Source organism: Erpetoichthys calabaricus, chromosome 7 (genome assembly GCF_900747795.2).
Source record: "Erpetoichthys calabaricus chromosome 7, fErpCal1.3, whole genome shotgun sequence".
NCBI classification, from domain to species: Eukaryota; Metazoa; Chordata; class Cladistia; order Polypteriformes; family Polypteridae; genus Erpetoichthys; species Erpetoichthys calabaricus.
The window spans coordinates 68,229,773-68,248,693 of record NC_041400.2 but is presented as its reverse complement, the minus strand read 5'-3'; the positions used below and the strand labels follow the sequence as shown (position 1 = coordinate 68,248,693).

Sequence of the window (18,921 nt, the reverse complement as noted above, 5' to 3'; positions counted from 1 at the left end):
TACCAATGTATATCATCCCCTCTTCTTTTAACAACAGTATGTAAACATCTGGGAACTGAGGAGACCAGTTGCTGGACTTCTGGAGAGGAATGGTGTCCCATTCTTATCTGATATAGGATTCTAGCTGATTAACAGTCTTGGGTCTCTGTTGTCATATGTTTCGTTTCATGATGCACCAAATATTTTCAATTAATGAAAGGTCTGGACTGAAGGCAGGCCAATTCAGTACCCGGTCTCTTCTACTACAAAGCAATGCTGTTGTAATAGATATAGTATGCATTTTAGCAACCTGAGCCTTAATGACTAAAGCCAAAGCCAAATGGAACCTTCATTCGCGTTTTAGTTATGAAACCCGGACTACTAACACGGTTGCACATAGTTTCCGGAAGCCATACGCGTCTCTCAAGTGAGTAAACGTGAGCCGATTTAATTTTTTTTTTTTATGTTATTTCTGTCAACGGTATCATTAGTTCTTCAACAGACAATTAGTTTCAGGACTACATAATACCCACATTGTTAAAACGGATTTGCGTTATGTTTTAGATTACGTCCAACAACTTATATAAGGTACGTTTTATTTGTAATGCATTTTATGAGAGGAAAGAAAAATAATTAACTTATGACCACAAGGTTAATGAATCGAAATGCATAACGAGAAGAGCAACAAGTTGAAGCATTTACAATACTGAAGCCATCAATTTTTGTAAGCGTAGTCTGCGTGTTTCTTGTACACTGTTAAGCAGATGGTTTGGAGAGTTGTCTTATTGTTAAGAATATCCGCGCAACTTTGCGTTCATGTAGAATTATTTTATGCCTGATAGGACGCATTTCCTGGCTTATTCACAAGTGTACCCGAGACGCAGATTTACAACACACGTATAAAGAATGTGTCAGTTAACGTGCCGTTTTTGTTTTAATCAACCTCCATAAAAGTCTAATTAGTTTAAATCTAATGGAATCTGCTTTACACGAGCGTCAAGTTCATCTAATGTTCATTTCAATTTTCTTTACTGGGCTTGTACATTTCCATGTTTTCTTTTATAAAGTGGTATTTAGAAGCCTTCCCTTTTCTATTCCACAAAGCATCTTTAAAAAGTGAAATATAGTTCGTATTTCGAGCTGTTTGTTGAGTTTTCTTTGGCCGTTGAATGTTTTGAAAAAGCTTTTCGAGATTCCGAGTTAACCAATTAATCCTTGCTCTTTTGAGTCCGAGCACATTGATTGAATTTCCCACCCGCTTACTGTGATAGAGGATCGTGTAAAGTAAACCTTGTATGTTTTGAAACGTGTATACTTTATAGGTGAGAAGGAGTTGCATGCAGCATATTGTCATGTCAGGTATGCCTTTTCACCTAAAGTTTTCAAAAATAAATACATAAATAAAAACACTTAAAGGGATACTCCACCCAAAAATATTTTTTGATGAGACAGAGAATTTTTAATCTCATGTTTTAATGCAGAAATGAGAGAAAGACGTTTACGACATTAACAGGTCATTAGTGACCATTTATGTTCAACGGCAAATGATGTGAAAAAGTCCATGAAAACATTTTTTGCTGTCTCATAAACCATATCTTTATCAAAACGAGCAAAAATACATGCTGTTTTGGTAAAATACAGTTTTAAAAGTACTTCGCCAAAAGGTAATATGCGTCATAAATAGGGAACTAGTACTAAAATAACTCGTGGGAAGGACTTTTTGAATTGAAGACCCATAAGGCCCCCACCCCCTTAGGTGATCAGGAGACCTGTCTTCAATTCAAAAAGGCACGTTTTTGACCATGTAGATAATGGACATATGGATTATGTGGCACAAGTAATATGAGAAATTGTTTTACTTTTATTCTTGGACGTTTTTCACATTGTTTGAATATGAAGATATGAGATTAGATTTTTTTTTCTGGCTATCTCTACAAAGTACATGGGGTAAGTAACACATAAAATATATACCTTTTGGGTGGAGTATTCCTTTAAAGTTAAATCACTAATACATCTTTAGTCTTTCCTTGTAAAAAATGTTTTTGTTCCCCACTACAGGGCTATGCAGTGGTTTTAAGTCCTTTTTAGGCTGTATTTTTTTCTGTACACTTGTGAAGAATATGTGCTGATTGGAACTTGGTTGATGTTTCTTTAGTGCAATGCATAATTTTATGCTGACAATAGGTTTAATTCATAATATGAAGAAGCACACCACTGGTGAAAGCAGAGGCCTAGGCCAGGGGTGGGCAGATTCAGTCCTGGAGAGCCGCAGTGGCTGCAGGTTTTTGCTCCAACCCAATTGCTTAATAAGAAGCCCTTATTGCTCAAGTAACACTTCAGCTTCACTTTAGTTGTCTCGCTCGTTAAGATTTTGAACCCTTATTGCTTATTTTAGTCTTAAACCGCTGCATTCTTGGTTTTTAATTGTTCCTAATTAGCAATAACAAGCAAATGACAAAAGAGACCAGCATTTCTCCATTTAGCTTGTTACCATTTACACCTGTGTGTATTTATCACGCACTATTTGGTTTATTTAAATACTTGGAAGGAAAGTGAAGAGAAAAAAGTGAAGCACTGAGAATTACTCATCTGTTTTAGACTTCAAATCATTTGGATGATATCCTTAGAAAGGAAAATAAATCTAGGATATGAGAATGACCTGACATGGCAGAGTTAAAGCACTAGCAAGCCATGCAATTAAATAATTGGCAAGGATTGGTTTTTAATTAAGCAACTGGGTTGGAACAAAAACCTGCAACCACTGCGGCCCTCCAGGACTGAATTTGCCCACCCCTGGCCTAGGCGATTCAAAACATATTTGCAGTATGTTTTAGCTAAAGCCAAGCACCAGAGGCATGTGTACAGGTATGTTTTTATACTGGAAAGTCCCCAATTAATTCCTCTCAATGCCACTAAGACAGGCAGAGATGTCTTATAGGCATGGGAAAGTTCAAACTATAGTGTAAACTATTGTTGCCCATAGTTGGATGAGAGGGAGCTATATGCTTGCAAGAGTTTCCTGTATTCTAGACAGTGGTGCAACTTTAGAGTTATTTTAAAGCTTAATCAGCTCTACAGTAGATTCAGACATGTATTGAGGAACTGCTTTAGTGTGAATATTGGTAAAACAAATATATTTACATTTTATTAACATTTATAATAATATAATGGAAATAAAAAAAAACTCTAGTCTCTCTCAATATATAAAAACTGAACTATTTAAATCAATTCAGGAAAGGTGTATTTTTTCCCCAACCTCTTAACATGAAAGTTGTTAAATTTGAAGTACATTGTTGGGTAGTGCCACAACAAGGTATTTTACAAACTATATCTACAAGTATTATGCACTTCACCTTTGGTGTAGAAGGACTGTTTAAAGTAACTAAGAAATGAATAATATAGTAAGTGTGGGCAGTTTTGGTAACACACAATTAACATAATCTGTTAATTGTGAATTTCCCCTTGGAATTAATAAAGTATCTATCTATCTATCTATCTATCTATCTATCTATCTATCTATCTAATCGTAGAGAAAGTTCAGAAAAAAAGCAACAAAATATATTTCATGAAACCAGAGAATGAGCAGTTAAGAATAATCCTTTAGACATTTGCATTTTTTTTGGTACAGAGATTAACGGCAGACGTAATAGAACAGTTCTGATTGTGAACAGAATAAGCAAGAAGGAACCTGGGGCCTCATGTATAAACGGTGCGTACGCACAGAAATGTTGCGTACGAGCGTTTCCACGCTCAAATCACGATGTATAAAACCTAAACTTGGCGTAAAGCCACACACATTTCCACAGTAACTCATACCTTGGCATACGCAATTTATCCGCCCGGTTTTGCAGACTGGCGGCACCCAGCGTCAAAGCAGTCCTACTGTTCCTGTGTGATCACCCTTTCTTTCTTAGGTCCACATTCCTGGCGCGGCTTTATAAATACACTGAAATTAACTGCATATTGTTTATTAGTGTAATGCATCTGATTGTAATTAACCTGTAACAAACAATATAATGGTCCAGGGAATAGCCATAGTATTCCAAATACCATAACTGCTTTAGCGTTGTAACTCTCACTGCATCTTCTTCTTTCAGCTGCTCCCGTTAAGGGTTGTAACAGCAGGTCATCTTTTTCCATATTACTCGGGAGTATTTATATCACTGTATCTGAGTGGGAAATCACAGCAGCAGCTGATCGGAAAGAGAATTATCGGTACACAGCATGAAGCAGACGCTGCCTGAGCCACAGCAAAACGCTTTAGAGACTTCCCTGTACGGACTTCGCGGTTTAGAAAAGGTTTCATCCCAAGAACTATAAACGCACTAAATCAGTCCATCAAGTGCTCCTTGTAGAACTGTTTGTACTTATAAGTACAATCGCCTCACTGTAAACTTGGGATACAGTTATAATATTGCACAACCTGCGCCACTTTATAAAGCGCGTATTTACATATGATGACGGTATTCATTTTTAAGATGAAATGTAGCAAAATATGTTGATTATATTATACAGATAAAACTTTAACTTCATTTAAATAATCTGTATTGTTAATAATTAAACATGTGAGGACACGGTGCCTCAGCGCTACCTAGTTCAGTAATTGTTCCTGCATTGCATTGTATTCTTGCTGATGCTGACGCGACACTGGAAAGATAGACGGATATAATAATTAAACACGTACTACGAAGATATTTCAATGTTCCTTAAAAGTTTTGAAGAATCGGTATTCTAAGCTTACAGATGGCTTCATGTCTATTACATCGCTGATTGTGTGGCGATTGGGTTTTTAGAGAAATAAGAAGGAAGGACAGGAATTGGAGGATAGTACGTTTGAAAGAGACAGTAGTGCTGTGATAAATTACAGTAATCCCTCCTCCATCGCGGGGGTTGCGTTCCAGAGCCACCCGCGAAATAAGAAAATCCGCGAAGTAGAAACCATATGTTTATATGGTTATTTTTATATTGTCATGCTTGGGTCACAGATTTGTGCAGAAACACAGGAGGTTGTAGAGAGACAGGAACGTTATTCAAACACTGCAAACAAACATTTGTCTCTTTTTCAAAAGTTTAAACTGTGCTCCATGACAAGACAGAGATGACAGTTCTGTCTCACAATTAAAAGAATGCAAACATATCTTCCTCTTCAAAGGAGTGCGTGTCAGGAGCACAGAATGTCACATAGATAGAGAAAACAATCTCTAGCAAACAAATCAATAGGGCTGTTTGGCTTTTAAGTATGCGAAGCACCGCGGCACAAAGCTGTTGAAGGCGGCAGCTCACACCCCCTCCGTCAGGAGCAGGGAGAGAGAGAGAGAGAGAGACAGTTTGTTTTTCAGTCAAAAATCAATACGTGCCCTTCGAGCTTTTAAGTATGCGAAGCACCGTGCAGCATGTCGTTTCAGGAAGCAGCTGCACAAAAGATAGCAACGTGAAGATAATCTTTATCGTCTAGGTGTGCGAACAGCCCCCCTGCTCAATCCCCATACGTCAGGATCAGAGAAAGTCAGCGCAAGAGAGAGAGAAGAGTAAGCAATCTAGCTTCTCAGCCATCTGCCAATAGCGTCCCTTGTATGAAATCAACTGGGCAAACCAACTGAGGAAGCATGTACCAGAAATTAAAAGACCCATTGTCCGCAGAAATCCGCGAACCAGCAAAAAATATGCTTTAAATATGCTTACATATAAAATCCGCGATGGAGTGAAGCCGCGAAAGGCGAAGCGCGATATAGCAAGGGATCACTGTATTTCATTGAAGGTCGCACATGGCGCAGCAAGCCTCTTGCGTGAGACATGAACAAGCACTGCGCCACCGTGTTCCCATGTTTAATAACATGCTTTCATTCCTATCATCATGAAAAAGATATCACGTATACATCTCAGTATTTTAATTATTCAGAGAGCTGTTATTTCACGAATGTAATGGATTATGTGTCCTGTCGGAGAAAGAGAAAGCCCGTTTAAAAAGTAGTTTTCATTTTTTCTTTATTTTTATTTGAACTTTGTATTGTGTATAATTGGAAATATTGATTAGTTTTGAATGGTATCTATGTTCTGCAGTATTTTTGTTGCATAAATTGGAAACATGTCAGATAATGTATTACTATATTAATGGAAGGACTTTTTTGAATCTGGTATAATTATGTTAAGTTTCAGGGAGGCTACTTTAACTTGTATTATCTGCAATTTTTTATGTATCTTCCTCACATAAATTTCCACAGGAAATGTATTCACAATAATTTTATTTGACCTCTAATCCACAGCATCTTACATGTTCCAGAGATTGCAGGAGATGTAGACATGCAAGTTCTCATGTGGTGCTTGTATGCTCCTGGTAAATTCTGTGGGTTTATATTTACTGTTTTTACTGACTGACCTTTTGAGAAAAGTTAATTTGCTTTGTAATAAACTAACTTGATTAGCTTGTTGTGTATTCATTTGTATTCAAGATTTAAGTGGTTCTTTGGTATTGAAAAGATTACAGCTAAACATTACCTCTTTATTTTTACACACATAATTTAAATAAAAAATGTACATAGACTAGCTACTGGTTATTTTCCTGCATAAAATAGCCTGTAGTGCTACAACACTGAAAGCATGTGGTTTCGTAAAGCAGTTGTATAATATCTTGACATGGCGCAGGTGGTCTTAATGGTGCACTAATTCAATGGAAGCAGTGAAAAGTTTAATCTTGGTTGCTGATCTTTCCAAGTAGCTGTCCAAATGATTATTATTTGGAATAGTTTCTCTGTCCTGTGTTTTTTGCTTCTTTTATTTCCAGCTATACTAGACTATATTTTGTAGTGGTGCTTAAATCTTTTATAAAATTTCCATTTTTGCATTCTCAAAAGGTTTCAGAATAACACTGTTGCATGTCAAGTAATGGGTAACTTTTTGTTTCACACTTGACATCTTGAGATTTTCATCTTAATTGTAACCAGCACATCTGTAGCTCCTAAAATTCACAAAAAGATACTTGTAAACTGAATGCAGGAGGTTTTCTTTCAGGCAGCTTTTGTGCAAAGTATCTACTTTTTTGGCTTTGGAAAAGGAACTTGAACTCTTAAGCTTTTTGCTTCCCCTTAGTGTGACCACAGTTATCAGTTTCCAGATAATAACTAAAGGCCCTTCATAAACAGCGTAAAATAAAAGAGTATAATAACTTGATTTTATTTAGATGTTGTTGATATTTGGGTGAAAAGTGATTTAAGTGACTGCAGTGTATTCGCTTCTCAAATCTAATGGTTACCAATAGGTTTTTTTTTTTTAAATTGTGCAGTCTCTGATCCATTGTATGTGTACACTGTACTTACTAAGTCTTTGCTGGAGGTTTTGATTAAGAGCCTTGCTTTTGACTAATGTTTGTAATATTAAATTTATCCACATTTATTAAATTCTGACATAAAATGAAAAAGTAAATTTGGACACACCAAATCAGAATTTAAAGATGTAATTAAATGTTTCATGCTCAATTACATTTAATAAGTGAAAGGCAATTCTGTGCATGACTATCTACATAGTGGCATAGTTCTAGAAATACCCTACTGGTCCTAAAACATTGCATATTCTGTATGAGCACTAACAGCACTTTGAGTGTGTGTTTTTTGTGAATAACACTATTTCAAGCAAAAAAAATGTTCTCCCTACATTTAAATATTGTGGTAAGATCGTTGTATTTATATCCAAGTATGTAGTAGATATGTATGCATTATACTAGTGTCATATAATTCAGCCTCCAAAACTACCTTTTTATGGACTATACATATTGTCCTAATAAACAGTATATAAAGGAATACGTTCAAAATCATATGGTACTCCTTAGACTCTGTAAAGCAGGTGTCAGTGGAATTTCATACATTGATATTCTCAGACAAATAGTGAAAATTCTCTCTCCCGCAAATGCACTTTACCTCAATTTGTGCTAAACTGGGTAGTTAATATTGAATGGAAAAGGGAAAAAACTTTGAAGTTACTATCGTAGAAGCATTGTAGTGGCTGAAGTCAAAGATGTCAGTTAAAGCTAATTCTGTTTTGGTCTATAAATACATGCAACAGTATTGTGTCATACCAGCACAAACAACAAGATGAAAAAAATGACTCTACTAGTAGTTATTTTTCAGCCATTTTATGTGTGCAATGCATATTCATTATTCAGTTTTACTGTATTAATAGAATATTATTCATGATGCTTATTACAGAATATATATAATTTAATTTAAGTCTGCTTTTTAATTGTTGGAATTTGACGAGTATAAGCACTTTGGGTGGAAGCAGCACTACAGTTAACGTTCACTTGGTTCATTGAATGTCTGGTTGTTGCTGTACTGAAAAGTAGGCGTTATTTTGGGGGCTGGCCTCAGTCCACCATAAATCACTTCCATCAGGCTTTGAACCAGGGCAAAATAGGTTGGGGAAATGTTGCAGAAAAGCTGAGTTATTTTTGGGTTCACAGCAGTTTGTGTTTTATGTAAGCAACATGGCCAGACAAGGTAGCAAGTGAAGCTATAGCAAATAATTGGACGCTCATTTAGCACTGGAAGTTGCACAGTCAGTTTTGAATTTATTGTGACTCTCTCTTTTGGAAAATGTTTTAAATACAGTGTTAAATGTTTACATGAAAATGAATAGATTTATATGTAATCCTGACCGAGATCCTGACAGGTGCCGTGACTGGCACTTGTGCATCATTTTACTAGATACTTCTGTAGAACTATTTTTTGACAATTTTTTTTTGTACATTTGGCAACAGACTTGTATGATTATTTTGATTTTTACTGTTTTATAGTTATTAATGAATACCATGTTGGTAAGAAGGAAAAGGTTTTAAAGAATCATAGAAATTGATGGCGTTTTGATGTATTTGCTTAGACTGATTGGACTTATCTGTAATACATTTATATAAAACTACAAGTAGTTTGCCATATATGATTATCACAAATCTGTACCTGGGGAGTATAATACATTTTTTTAGTATCTTGGCATATTCAGTCCCATAAAGTCACTCTGATGTGCAGTGGAGGAAACTAGAAATGCTAGTTGATTGTTGATTCAGGAGAAAATAATTCTTTGGTGTTTCCGAGACCTAGACCAACTGGCTTCTGTGCACTTCCCTGGATAGTTTACGATTTGTATTAGTGCAGACTGGCAACCACGATGGCCTTTGTATGATTTGTTAGCCTGATGCTGAAATTGGGCACTGGGGCTGCCATTTTCCCCTTTTCTCTCCCTCCTTTTTTAATATCTTTCACAAGACTACTTTGGTGAACTCAGGATTTGTCAGTTGGAGACCAATTCATTATTTTAGAATTCTTGTAAAACTGCATTTGTTTTGTTTTTCTTGATCAGACTTTGTTATTTTTGTCTGTATAATAATGAGACTTAGCAATTGAATTGGTCTGACCTTAACTGTAGTATTTATAGATTATTTATTTATAAAAGCATATTTAAAACAAGAGGTTGCACCAAAGTGCTGTACAAAGAAGCATTAGAGTAAACATGCAGAAGCATATCAATAAGACAACCAATTATAACATCCACCACAATACCATTATGTACAGTGAAAATCAGAAGAAAACAAGTAAGTCTTAAGCCGACCATTTTTAAAACCTCGATAGAGGATGAAGAACTGATGTGAAAAGGCAACTCATTCCAAAGTCTAGGATCAACAACTGAGAAAGTTCAGTCTCCCCTTGATTTCAGCTGAGATCTTGGCAGTACAAGGAGAATTTGTTCAGATGGACCTCCGTGCTCTTGGTGGAACTTAGGGGTGAAGGAAGTCACAGATATATTTTGAAGCGAGACCATGCAAGGCTTTAAAAACAAACAATAAGATTTTAAAATCAGTGCGACACCTCACCGGTAGCCAGTGGAGAGAGGCTAAAATGGGGGAGATGTAATCCTTTTTTCTCTACCCAATTAAGAATTTAGCTGCAGCATTTTGAACCAGCTGATGGCGCGACAGAGTACATTTTAGCAGACTCGCATATACGGAATTACGATAATCTAGGTGAGTTGTAATAAAGGCATATATGACTGTTTCCAAGTCCTTCTGTGATAGAAAGGATTTTAGTTTAGAAATTTGTCTCAATTGGTAAAAACTGGACTTTACTACCATGGAGATTTGTTTTTCATAACTTAGGTTTCTGACATCATTATGAATCATTGCTGCCAAGGATCCTGACTGAGTTGCTGATTTCAACTGCAGATGTGGTAGGACCAAAAATAATGACCCGTTTTATTTTTGTTTAATTGTAAGAAATTATGTGTCATCCAATATTTAATATTCTCAAAGCATTTCAACAGGTTTTTTTACAGATGAAGTGATGTCAGAACTAACTTTGAGGTACAGCTGCATATCATCAGCATAACAATGATACACAACATCATGTTTGTAAAAGATGGCCCTCAAGGATAGCAAATAAAGAGAAAATAGAAGGGGAGCCAGGATAGAATCTTGTGGGACGCCTTGTGTGAGAGGAGCTGATTGAGTGAAATTCCCATCTATGTTAACAGACATAGATTTGTTCTGTAGGAGGTGAACCATTTCAGTGCACATCCTTGAATGCCTACTTCATCCTCAGGCTGTTTTAACAGAACCCTATTGTCCATTGTGTCAAATGCCGCACTGAGATCCAGTAAGACTAAGATTGCAGAAGAGCCCGAGTCCAATACCATAGCATATCATTTGTCACCTTCAGCAGAGCCGATTTAGTACTATGAAGTTTTTTAAAACCTGACTGAAACACATCACATACATTGTTATCCTCCAGATATGAAATTAACTGCAAATAAACCACTTTCTCCTTAATTTTGGACAAAAATAGGAGCTTAGATATAGGCCAATAGTTTAAAGAGCTGTAGGATCAAATATGGGCTTCTTCCGCAAAGGCTGAACAAATTGCATGTTTAAAATTGTCTGACATTCTACCAGATTTTAGACAGTTGTTAATAATAGCCAAAACAATTGGACTAAAAGCTCTGAAAGTATCTTTAAATAGGTGTGAGATAGATAGATAGATACTTTATTAATCCCAATGGGAAATTCACATTCCAGCAGCAGTATACTGATAAAATAACTAATATTAAATTAAAGATTGATAATAATAATAATGCAGGTGAAAAACAGACAATAACTTTGTATAATGTTAAATGTTAACGTTTACCCCCCCCCCCCCCCCCGGTGGAATTGAAGAGTCGCATAGTTTGGGGGAGGAACGATCTCCTCAATCTGTCAGTGGAGCAGGACAGTGACAGCAGTCTATTGCTGAAGCTGCTCCTCTGTCTGGAGATGATACTATTTAGTGGATGCAGTGGATTCTCCATAATTGATAGGAGCCTGCTGAGCGCCCTTCGCTCTGCCACAGATGTTAAACTGTCCAGCTCCATGCCAACAATAGAGCCTGCCTTCCTCACCAGTTTGTCCAGGCGTAAGGCGTCTTTCTTCTTAATGCTGCCTCCCCAGCACACCACCGTGTAGAAGAGGGCGCTCGCCACAACTGTCTGATAGAACATCTGCAGCATCTTATTGCAGATGTTGAAGGAGGCCAGCCTTCTAAGGAAGTATAACCGGCTCGGTCCTTTCTTGCACAGAGCATCAGTATTGGCAGTCCAGTCTAATTTATCATCCAGCTGCACTCCCAGATATTTATAGGTTTGCACCATCTGCACACAGTCACCTTTGATGATCACAGGGTCCATGAGGGGTCTGGGCCTCCTAAAATCCCCCACCAGCTCCTTGGTTTTGATGGTGTTCAGTTGTAGGTGGTTTGAGTCGCACCATTTAACAAAGTCATTGATTAGGTCCCTATACTCCTCCTCCAGCCCATTCCTGATGCAGCCCACGATAGCAGTGTCATCAGCAAACTTTTGCACGTGGCAGGACTCAGAGTTGTATTGGAAGTCCGATGTATATAGGCTGAACAGGACCGGAGAAAGTACAGTCCCTTGTGGCGCTCCTGTGTTGCTGACCACAATGTCAGACGTGCAGTTCCCAAGACGCACATACTGAGGTCTGTCTTTAAGATAGTCCACGATCCATGCCACTAGGTATGAATCTACTCCCATCTCTGTCAGCTTGTCCCTAAGGAGCAGAGGTTGGATTGTGTTGAAGGCGCTAGAGAAGTCTAGAAACATAATTCTTACAGCACCACTGCCTCTGTCTAAGTGGGAGAGGGATCGATGTAGCATATACATGATGGCATCCTCCGCTCCCACCTTCTCCTGATATGCAAACTGCAGAGGGTCAAGGGCGTGTTGAACCTGTGGCCTAAGGTGGTGAAGCAGCAGCCTCTCCATGGTCTTCATCACATGTGATGTCAGAGCAACAGGCCGAAAGTCATTCAGCTCACTAGGACGTGATACCTTTGGGACTGGGGTGATGCAAGATGTTTTCCAAAGCCTCGGGACTCTCCCCTGTTCCAGGCTCAGGTTGAAGATGTGCTGTAGAGGACCCCCCAGCTCCGATGCACAGACCTTCAGCAGTCGTGGCGATACTCCATCTGGACCCGCTGCTTTGCTGGCACGAAGTCTCCTCAGTTCTCTGCTCATCTGCGCTGTTGTAATTATGGGTGGGGATGTCTCTCCTATGCTGGTATCAGCAGAAGGATGTGTGGAGGGTGCAGTACTCCGAGGTGAGAGTGGGTTAGGGTGGTCATACCTGTTAAAGAAGATGTTCATTTGGTTTGCTCTCTTCACATCTCTCTCGATGGTGGTACCCCGCTTCGAGCTGCAGCCAGTGATGATCTTCATCCCATCCCACACTTCCTTCATGCTGTTATTCTGCAACTTCTGCTCCAGCTTTCTCTTGTACTGACTGTACCGACGAGGTAAGAAGGCGGTATCGTGGCAGCTTGTTGTTAGCATAGCAGCGTACAGTTCTTACTGGAACTGCAATGTCAATACAGAAGTTGATGTAGTCAGTAGTGCAGTCAACAACTTCCTCAATGTTCTCACAATGTGATCCCTGCAGGATATCCCAGTCTGTAGTTCCAAAACATTCGTAGAGTATTCTCAGCCTCCAGGGTCCACTTCCTGAATGATCGTGTGGTTGCAGGTAGGACCCTCACTTTTGGTTTGTAGTGAGGCTGAAGCAGAACCAGGTTATGATCTGCTTTCCCAAGCGCAGGCAGCGGGGTGGCGCTGTATGCGTCTTTAACGTTTGCATACAGTAAATCAATAGTCTTATTTCCCCGGATGTTACAGTCCACATACTGGGAGAAGGCAGATAATGTTTTGTCCAGCGTCACATGGTTAAAGTCTCCAGCGATTAGCACAAGCGCCTCAGGGTGCTGCGTTTGTAACTTAGCAACAGTAGAATGGATGATGTCACTCGCTGTCTCCATGTCCGCCCGAGGAGGAATGTATACAATAACAACAATGACGTGTCCAAACTCTCTGGGTAATAGGGACGCAAACCTACGGCCAACAGTTCGATGTCCCTGCAGCAAGTGGAGATTTTGACGTTAACATGTCCAGAGTTACACCACCGTGTATTAACATAGAGAGCGAGTCCTCCTCCTTTGTGCTTCCCGCAGGTACTTGCGTCTCTGTCCGCTCTAACTGTGTTAAACCCGGGTAGCTCCACGTTAGCATCTGGGATGGTGTTAGTTAACCACTTTTCGCAAAAACACAACAAACTGCATTCTCTGTAGGTTCTGACATTTTTCACCAGCGCAGCCAGTTCGTCAATCTTATTTGAGATTGAGTTCACATTCCCCATAATCACAGAAGGCACCGAAGGCTTAAAACACCACTTTCTCGCAAGCCGCTTCATTTTCAGCTTCGTGCCTGCTCTGCTGCCACGATACCACCTTCTTACCTCGTCGGGTAAATAGGGAACCACACCGGCACTGGCATTTGTTCTCAGCGCTCGAAGTTGAGTACTTGAATAGGCGAGTCTCGGCGTGTAAAAATCCATGCCCACGTTATAAAAGTAAGTGAGGGTAAGATATCTAGCAGATAATTGGAAGGTTTCATATGCAGGATTATATCAGCTAGCTGAGAAGAAGAAATAGGTTGAAAGGAAGTAAACTGACTGTGCACTGGCCTTAGAGGGGCTGGTGTCATCCCACAGTAATCAAAACTTGGAAGAGTAATGTTGGAATGAATGGCTTGAATTTTATTTATAAAATAGAGAAAATGCTCACAGGTGTCAGGTGTACTCTCAGGGAAGCCGCTAACAGGTGGGTTTAGGAGAGTGTTTATGGTGGTAAACAGCACCCTAGGTCTCAAGGCAGCATTAGCAATCCAATCTGAAAAATCATTTTGGGTCTAATTTGAAGTCCAGTGTAATGCACTATGGCAGGGGTACTCAAAGTTTTTGAATGCCGGTCCACATTCAGTTCGCCACCAACCATTGGGGTCCGCTATAGCCAGGTTTACCGTGTAGGACTGTAGGTGTAGGTCTGTAGGAGGCTAGTAATAGATTCAACGCAAATGCTAAAATTTTTACAGAAGACCAAGACATGCACAAAACATGGAAAACAATTCAAAATAGTCACATGACTAGTTGCAATTAACACACCAGTTGGTACGTAAATGATTGTCACCCAGTGTGAAGTGTGAAACTGTTGTTTCGATTTCATAATGGCAGCATAGTTCGGTGAGTAACCAGTCAGTGCAATTCTTATTGCATTCCTGAGGTTCTGGTCGGTAAATACACTTTGATGTTTCGTCTTGATAGTGTTCATAGTGGAGAACGCACACTCACAAGAATATGTTGAACCAAACATAGTGAGCACGGAAATCGCCAGTTTCTTTGCAGCAGGATTCTAAGAATCTGGAACAAACTTTGACCAAAAAATTGTTATGCCGACTTCGTTCAATTTAGCTTTCAAAACGTGAGAAGCTTGCAAATCAGCTGCTTCCATTTGCAACAGTGACGGGTTTGAGTCCATTCACCGTCAGGCAGGACAATGAAAGGATCAGCAACAAACAAAAACACAGGCTTCAGTTTTCTGAAATCCTTAAAACGTTCATCAAACTCGACCTTCAAATGATGTAGAAATGTGGAAATCAACTGAAAACATGCCTGTTGATCAGCTGTCATGCAGCTCTTCAGGTTTGGGAAATGCAGAATCTTGCCATCTTCCAAGTTATTGATGAAAATGCTCAGTTTTGTTTCAAAGGCACAACATTTTTCTTGCAATTCGACAACGGTTTTGTCTGCACCCTGAAGTGACAAATTCAGTGTATTTATATGTCCCATAATATCAACAAGAAATGCCAGCAGTGCGACCTTGTCACTGTCTTGAATAAATGTTAAAAATTCTGCAGCTTCTTTGTATTCAAGGACTGCAGGAAGTCAGCTACATCTTCACGGAGATTCCAGAACCTTTCCAACACACAGCCCTTGCTTAACCATCTGACGTCATTGTGAAGCAGCAAATATCCAAATTCTGCAGACATCTCTTCAAGAAAAGAACGAAACAGACGATGCTGCAGAGACGAATTACATCGTAAAAAATTCACTAATTTCACAAGAGTAGACATCACTTCCGCCAATTCGTCACAAAGTTTTGAACAGAGGGCAGACTGATGAATGATGCAGTGATAAGCAACAAGGTTGGGCTGAAGTGCCTTCATATGAGTGACAAGTCCTCTGTCTTTACCAGTCATTGCTGGTGCCCTGTCTGTTGTAAGGGAAACCATTTTTGTTACATCCAATCCAGCTGCGTGCATAAACTGCGATAATGCTGAAAACACGTCCTCACCGCGGGTCTGTTTTGCTAGCGGTAGTAATGTCAGAAACTCTTCAACAAAATTATGGCCATCAAAAAATCTTGTGAACATACAGAGTTGAGACATGTCAGTTTTATCAGTGGATTCATCGCACGCGAGAGCAAACAATTTAGCCTGTTTAAGATCTGATATTAACTGACCACCGACCACATGTGAATTTCCCATTGGGATTAATAAAGTGTCTATCTATCTATCTATCTATCTATTGTCAGAAAGGTCATCTGCACGATGACTAGCAGTACTGTCTGATAATGGTATCTGCTGAATCAGTTCAACACACTTTTTGTCGCTAAACAGAACCGAAGAAGCAGACATCATGCATTCTTTAACAACCTCTGCATCAGTAAATGCTTTCTTAAATCTGCCAAGAACCCAAACAATGCGTAGCGAAGCTTCTGTAACATTTGATTGTGTGGTGGTCGCTTTCGTCATCAGCGATGAACTCGCTACCAACGACGACTTAAGGGCGTCGATCTTATGCGAATGGAGCTCTGACTTTGGTGGATAATTCGCATTGTAAAAAAGACCAAAAAATGCCAGATGACCAAACGCAAATTTTACGTGCCAAACAGTTTTCAAAAATGCCAGATTTCAGTTATTTGGCATAAAAAATACCAGTTGGCAACCCTGCTACAGAGTAAATAATAAAACAACAATAATTTTGGTGCTTTTATATTCGGACTTTTGACTTACGCAGAAGACAGTCGCGGTCCGCCAAAAATGTCTTGGCGGTCTGGATTGTGGACCGCGGTCCGCCGTTTGAGTACCCCTACACTATGGGAATGTCCAGACATTTTTTAAATTTTTTCCTGTATCCTACATGGTCCCTTCTTTCACAAAAATAAGTCTTACTTTTCTTATGTGAATCTTTAATTTTTATTTTCCATTCTAAACATGGGATTAATTCACCATTTCTCTGTAATGATAATTATCAAGTTCTTCATCACTAATTTGGGTATTGGATTAATGAAAAAAAAAAGAGTCACCAAAGGCACATTAAGCACAACACATGAACAACAGCTGCTTGATTTATCTATATATATATATATATATATATATATATATATAATATATATATATATATATATATAAAAATCCCTATGTGCGTCCAGGTGTCCGTGTGTGGGTGTCTTCTGGTGAAGTGCGCATGCGCGGGGGCACGGTGCTATGCGCAATATTACTGTCAGAGAAAGTTAGAGGCGTTTTTACGGAAATACAAACCAGTATTACTGCGAGAGGAAATTAAAGGTACACAATACAGTGACGCATATTACAGCCACATACAAGCCAGTATTACTGTCAGAGGAGATTAAAGGCATATTACCGACGCGCACGCCTGTATTACCGCCAGAGAAAATTAAAGGTATATTACGGACGTAGAAGCCAGCGGACGTACAAGATGGTATCCTTCAATAAGGGTGCGCACAGGCATCCTTCAATAAGGGCGTGCACAAAAAGGCGAGCCTCAAAAGGGCACAGCGAATAAAGGCGCGCGTAAATAAAGATCTGCACCTGTTGCTCTTCACATATTCCAGAGCCATTTGAACTAAATTATCTACGCGCCCTTATTGAATAGAGCCGTACAAGACAGTATTACTGTCACAGAAAATAAAAGACACACAATACACAGCGGCAGCCCACGAAGAACGGTCAGCTCAGCAAGTAAACATCAACAAAAGAGAGGCTGAAAGAAAGAAAAATATGACCAACAAAAAGAATGAGGCCAAAGTCCCTTGCCATTTAATATAGACTGTTCCTACTAATGTTTATGCACTACTGTTCTAGCGCCTGTTATTGTAACGGGCTAAATGACTAGTTATTAAATATATCACTACTTAAAATGAAATGTTAACATCTTGGTATTGCAGCAGCAGGGATGTGACACATTTAATTTCAATTTCAATTGAACTGCAGAGTGTAGGGTATCTTTGTCTTTGAGATCAAGATGGTACACCCTCCCACTGACTGTTGTAGATACACTAAGCAGTACAAATTTCACACTGTAATGGCACCTAATAAATATTGTCTCTAGGTAGCCAATGGAAAGACAGTGCAGGATACATGAAACATATCAAGATGTCTGGTTCTGCTTCACCTTTGTCATGAATCACACCAATCCAAGATTTTTTATCATGTATGCACCCAACATACTTTCTAATAGGACACTGATCTAATGTGAGGGATGCATCTGATCCATCAGGAGTGTAATCGTGAGCAGGCAGGATCTCAGCTGCTGCTTCAGTGGTGAATATTCTGACAGTCGCTTGACTGTCTTCACCAGATACCCGACTGACTGTAGGGATGTATCAGTGGTATTCCCGAGTACCAGGTACTCTTTTGGCCATTGAGAATCGAATTCTTTGTTCAGCATCATGAGATAGGACATCGCCATTTGATATGAAAAAAAGTTTTGACATTTTTGATAACTTACTAATTGAAAACTCAACGATTACCATTATTGACACATGGCACATTCAGCCTATGTTTAGAATGGAAAACAAACATGAAAGATTTACATAAGAAAAGTAAGGTTTGTGTTTTGAGAAAGAAGGGATAATGTAGAATAAATGACAAATATTTTTATAATAATCTGCACATTCCCACATGCCGTAAGGGTTCTGAAAATGAAATCCAAAATGATTTTATGGATTTGAGAGGTCTGCTTTTCAGACCCTGGTGCAGTTACTTTTGTTTATTGCTTTTTTCAGAAGGCATACAGGGGTGCGGAAATCCAACGCCCAACTCGTCCGACACGGGTAAATTGACCGTCGGACAAGCGTGTTTTTCTGTTTCAGTTGTCCGCGGACAAGTGCAATTTTCTGGAGAAAAAATATTATATGTGCTGTGCAGGGCACATTTTACCACTACTTTCACATTTTAAACATTTGGGTACGTACTTTGTGCGGAAACCGTCTACTTAGGCATGTTCTTCATGTCTCAAATTGGTCTTCAATATTGTTTACAAAATGACGGCTGATTTTTCAAAGGGGAAGCACTCTTACGGTCTTACATAAGTATTTTACCCTAATACTTACATGCTTGGAGATGCGGTCATTTTTTTCATGCCGACATTACGATGTAATCTGATGATTTTTCATTATAATCAATAACTTCTATATATTACCAGTAACAGCGTACTGCACGATAACATGCAGTGAATAAATACACTTGACTAGAGCATTCATAGTTTTCATCCTCTTTCTC

General features: G+C 39.0%; 1 protein-coding gene across 5 annotated transcripts in view; it reads left to right on the top strand.

Moving 5' to 3' along the window:
• The first annotated feature begins 284 nt into the window (after nucleotides 1-284).
• The window catches only part of zcchc9 (zinc finger, CCHC domain containing 9), a 45,879-nt gene continuing 27,242 nt past the window's right edge, over nucleotides 285-18,921 (top strand). Inside the window, exon 1 of one of the 5 annotated variants that reach the window (XM_028804699.2) lies at nucleotides 285-406. In XM_028804699.2, coding sequence (XP_028660532.1) covers nucleotides 300-406 — 107 coding nt within the window. In that variant the 5' untranslated portion in view covers nucleotides 285-299. The other 4 variants (XM_028804702.2, XM_051929629.1, XM_028804701.2 and 1 more) reach the window with 4 other exon arrangements.